Source organism: Chrysochloris asiatica, unplaced genomic scaffold (assembly GCF_000296735.1).
Source record: "Chrysochloris asiatica unplaced genomic scaffold, ChrAsi1.0 scaffold00095, whole genome shotgun sequence".
Classification (NCBI taxonomy): Eukaryota; Metazoa; Chordata; class Mammalia; order Afrosoricida; family Chrysochloridae; genus Chrysochloris; species Chrysochloris asiatica.
In genome coordinates, this window is record NW_006408613.1 from 55,361 (window position 1) to 59,802 (window position 4,442).

General features: G+C 36.6%; 1 protein-coding gene across 1 annotated transcript in view; it reads left to right on the top strand.

The window, feature by feature from the left end:
• Positions 1 to 2,856: 2,856 nt before the first annotated feature.
• The window catches only part of FAM150B (family with sequence similarity 150, member B), a 68,485-nt gene continuing 66,899 nt past the window's right edge, over positions 2,857 to 4,442 (top strand). The window contains exon 1 of the mRNA XM_006866716.1: positions 2,857 to 3,115. Within this exon, the coding sequence (XP_006866778.1) occupies positions 2,857 to 3,115 (259 nt within the window). The remainder of the gene's footprint in view (positions 3,116 to 4,442) is intronic.

Consider the following 4,442-nt stretch of genomic DNA (forward strand, 5'->3'; position numbering starts at 1 on the left):
AGTTTTAATGTTTTCATATTCTTCTTGGATTCCCATTCTCTTGGTATGTTGTGAAATGTTAATTTTCTTTGAGGTTGCCTTATAGTCCATTGACTTTTCTGTCCATTTAGTGCATTCTATTTTATCCAGTAATCGACCTGACCTTCTCACTGTCTGGATCTCTGTTCCTACATGTACACCTTTTGCATTATACTTGTTTTGGTCATAGACTGACCTCCCAGAGTCTCTGAGTTTGTTCTTATACTTTTATTTTGTTAAAAATTCTTCTTTCTGTTGACTGAATTCAGGGAGGTGCTGCCACGTACGTCAATCTCTGGTTGTTGTCTGTTCTTGTTGGTTCTCAATCCACAGAACTCCCTTTAGGATGTTTTGTAGCACAGGGTTGGCTTTGGTAAAGTCCCATAGCTTCTGTTTATCCTGCAATGTTTTGATTACACCATCATATTTGATTGATAGCTTTAACTCCTAGTTCTTCCATTTGCTTTAGCATGTCTACACTGAAGAGCAAGTTTCTGAGTCTCTGTCACATGCATTTTGAGAGCTTCCTTCTTTCTTGCTGTCTTAGTGACCTGTATATTGTTCTTGATGTCATCTCACAACTCTTCTGCTTTCCAGTCATCACTGTCTAATACATCAAATCTGTTCTTAAGATATCTCATAATTCAAGAAGTATATGTTCAAGGTCATAATTTGGCTCTCTTGAAATTGTGTTAATTTTCTTTATCTTCTGTTTGAACTTGTATTTGAGCAGCTGATGGCTGTTCCTGGCCATGTTTTGGCTGATATGGTGATTTTCCATCATCTCTTTCCATGTTGTTGTTGTTAAGTGCCATAGATTCTGTTCTGACACATAGTGGCCCTGTATAGGGTCTGCAAGGAGGTGCTAGTGAGCTTGAACCACGGACCTTGCAGTTCTAACGGCTTTACAGTCAGGCATATTAACCCATAGTGCCACAACAGGACTCTGCATAGATATAGCCAATTTGTCTTTTGTGTATTCCATCAGGTGACATGTATAGTCATCTTTTATTGTATAAAAAAGGTATTTGCCACAAAGAATTCACTGAAAATTCTATCATGCAATCTTCAGCATCACTTCTATCACAAAGGCCATATTTCCCAACTATTGATCATTCCTCTTTGTTTCCTACATTTGCATTTCAATTGCCTGACACACTCTTCTGATTATAATCCACTCAGTAATCCTTGTTTTGTTCAAATGACTGCCTCTTGGTCAATGCACAAGTTCCTTATGAGCACAATTAAGTGTTCTGGAATTTCCATTTTTCATAATATTATCCATAGCTTTTTATGATCCAGTTGAATGCATTTGCATCATCAATAAAGCATTTGACTGCTATCCAAAAAGCCTGTGGTTCAAACCCACCAGCCACTCCTTGGAGACCCTGTATAGAGTCAATGAGTCGGTATTGACTCCAAGGCACTTAACAAAACAACAACCTGTTAATGTTTTACTGCAACCATTTTTAAATTATTTTCACCACAATATTACTTGCATGTGATATGAATAATATTGTGATTTCTGCATTTCCTTAGAATGGTTCAAATATGGATCTCTTCTAATCAGTTGGCCTGTTTGGTGTCTTCCAAATTTCTTAGCATAGACTATTGTGCATCTCCAGTACTGCATCAGTCTGTTGAAACATTTCAATTGGTACTTTTTCAATTCCTGAAGCCTTGTTTTTCACAATTGCCTTCAGTGCAGCTGACACCACCATTTTTCTTGATCAATGTACCTCTTGACATGCTTAAAAATCAATGAATTATTTATGGTATAGTGTCTCTCTACCAATATTTTGTCCATAGAATCCTTCAATACTGCAACTTGAGGAATGATGTTTTCTCTTGAGTCCTTTTAATTTGAGAAACACTGAGCATGTTTTTCCATTTTGATCTTGACTCTAGGTCTATACTTTCATTATAATACTTGACTTTGTCTTTTTGAGCTGCTCTAAGAAACCTTCTGTTCAGCTGTTTTACTTCATTTCTTTTACTTGGTTTAGCTTCTGTATGTTCAAGAGCAAGTTTTAGAGACTTCTGACTTCGTTTTGTCTTTTTAATGACTTTTTGTTTTCCTCATGTAAGATGTTCTTGATGTCATCTCACAACTTCTCTTCCACCATTAGTATCAGCACTGAACTGCGAACCACAAAGTCCTCAGTTCAAACCCACCAGATGCTTCTCAGAAATCCTGTACAGGATTGCTAAGAGTTGGAACCTATTCGGTGGCACTTAACAACAGAGAGCACTTAGGTAGCCATTGTGTATTTTCTGATGCTGTAATTCTGATGATGATATCATTGGCACTGAACATGTTAACAACTAGCCCTCGTGGCTAAATGGCTAAGTACTAGGTTACAAACCCAAAGGTCAGTCTTTCAAACCCATCAGTCACTGCATAACCCAATCAGTCACTCCATAACAGAAAGATGTGACAGTTTACTTTCATAAAGGAGCTCTGGTAGCATACTGGTTACAAATTGGGCTGTGATCTGCAAGGTCAGAAGTTCAAAACTACCAGCTGTTCCATGGGAGAAAGTTGAGGCTTTCTCTTCCCATAAAGATTTACAGTCTAGGAAACCCTATACAGGGTAGCTATGCGTCAGAACTGACTTCACAGCACTAAACAACAAAAACAACAACCCCACCTCTGGTCTATATAAAGAGTGTTCCACCCTCCGCCCCCAACCAATTCTCTGACTTTCTTTATCTCCTCCTCTCCCTCCATTTCCTTTCTTCTTTCAATAAACAAAGATTCTGAAGAGGGGGTTCAATTTTCCTTCAGCTTCATTCCTAACTTAATGCACCATTCTAATCCTTCCTATGCAAACTGAAATGAGTGGACCAAGACGTTCTGTCCTGCTGGGACTGGTGCTCTTGCTGGTGTCCATGGGACCATGCCGAGGGAGTATCGAATCTCTGGAACTCACAGACAGACAGGTTATTTTAAGCTTACTCTTGGACCTTTTTCAGGGAGTTAAAAGCTCCAACTTGGAGGACTCCAAAAGTCTGGAGTTATTCAGTGAACATGACTCTACTTTGGATGAGATTGAAGTCACTGACTACATAGATAATCCTGAGCGGCTAAGAGCTGGTAAGTCATCTCCTTTATATTATTTATCTCAATAAGTCATACACACACAGAACACATGCACACACACATTTCACATTCTCACTTACACAGAGACACTGACACATATAATCATGGACTACTTTTTAGCAACTTCAATCTTGAGTATTTTTATTTAACTTGAATATAAAGGAAAACACTAGAATTTGTACTTGGTTGAAAGTGGAAGTGCCTTTTAAAAAACATGTTTTAAAAAGATGTTAATCCTGATTGAAAAAAAAAAAAACTTCTAAAAGAAATATAAAATAGTATGAGGTTTATGCACACATAATCATAAATTACCCATTTCTTAGATGTCTGATTTGTTACCAAAGTCAGTAATTTCTGAATAGAACTGTCATCTGTTATTTTGGAAATGGGAATATTTTCAGCAAAGCAGTTCCAACTGAAAAAATGGTTTCAGAGTGACGGTCGCATGGGAAATTTCTGAAGGAAGCATGTAAGCTTTAATGCTTTTCATGACACAATTAGGTCAAGTATGATAAGGTCAATTTTATACAGACTGACTAAAGTTAGGAGTAAATGAAGACTGATATCAGGGAGATGTCTAAACCTTGCAAGTGAGTACATATTAATGGAAGTGTTCTTTCAGATGGTATTTGGAAAGGAGCTAAGGAGTATTCGTGTAAAATAAAATTTGACATCACATACAATCAACAGTAAGTTATTAACACAAGATGATATATGAAAATGATTAAAGATGACTATAGTAAACAAAGACTGAAATCAGAAAAAGATCAGAAAACTCATGCTATTAAACAAGTGTAAAACAAGAAATGTTGTAAAAGAAGAAGTTGCTTGAAAGAGTTTTCCTTGACAATTTTGTTTATCTTGTATACAAGGCTAATGTGTATTTCTGTTTATTTACACAGGCCTTCTCAATAGGTGGTTTTTAGTTCAATTTAACCTTTATCTAATATATACCAGGAAAGGTAAATCCTATAATATATTTATTGTTTGAAGGGTCAGATTTTCCTCCCAGAACTTTTAGAAGCATGGCATTTGATTTCTAAGGTCTGAAAAATAAAAGTGTCTAGAAGTGATTTACTGACTGGAAGCTCACTGTCAAAGCATAAACTTCCCCAAAAGCTTTACGATTCCTGTCTGTATTATGGTGATAGGGATAGGAAAGATAACATTGGAGCTTTATGCTCCCATGAATTAATCGGAAGAAAAATATGCACCTGAATACAAGTTTTCATACTGTCATGTATAACAATCAAATGTGGCTCAGATCTGTTTTATTTAACTAATAATCTGACTGATCCAGAATGTCTAGGAACTTTCTTCA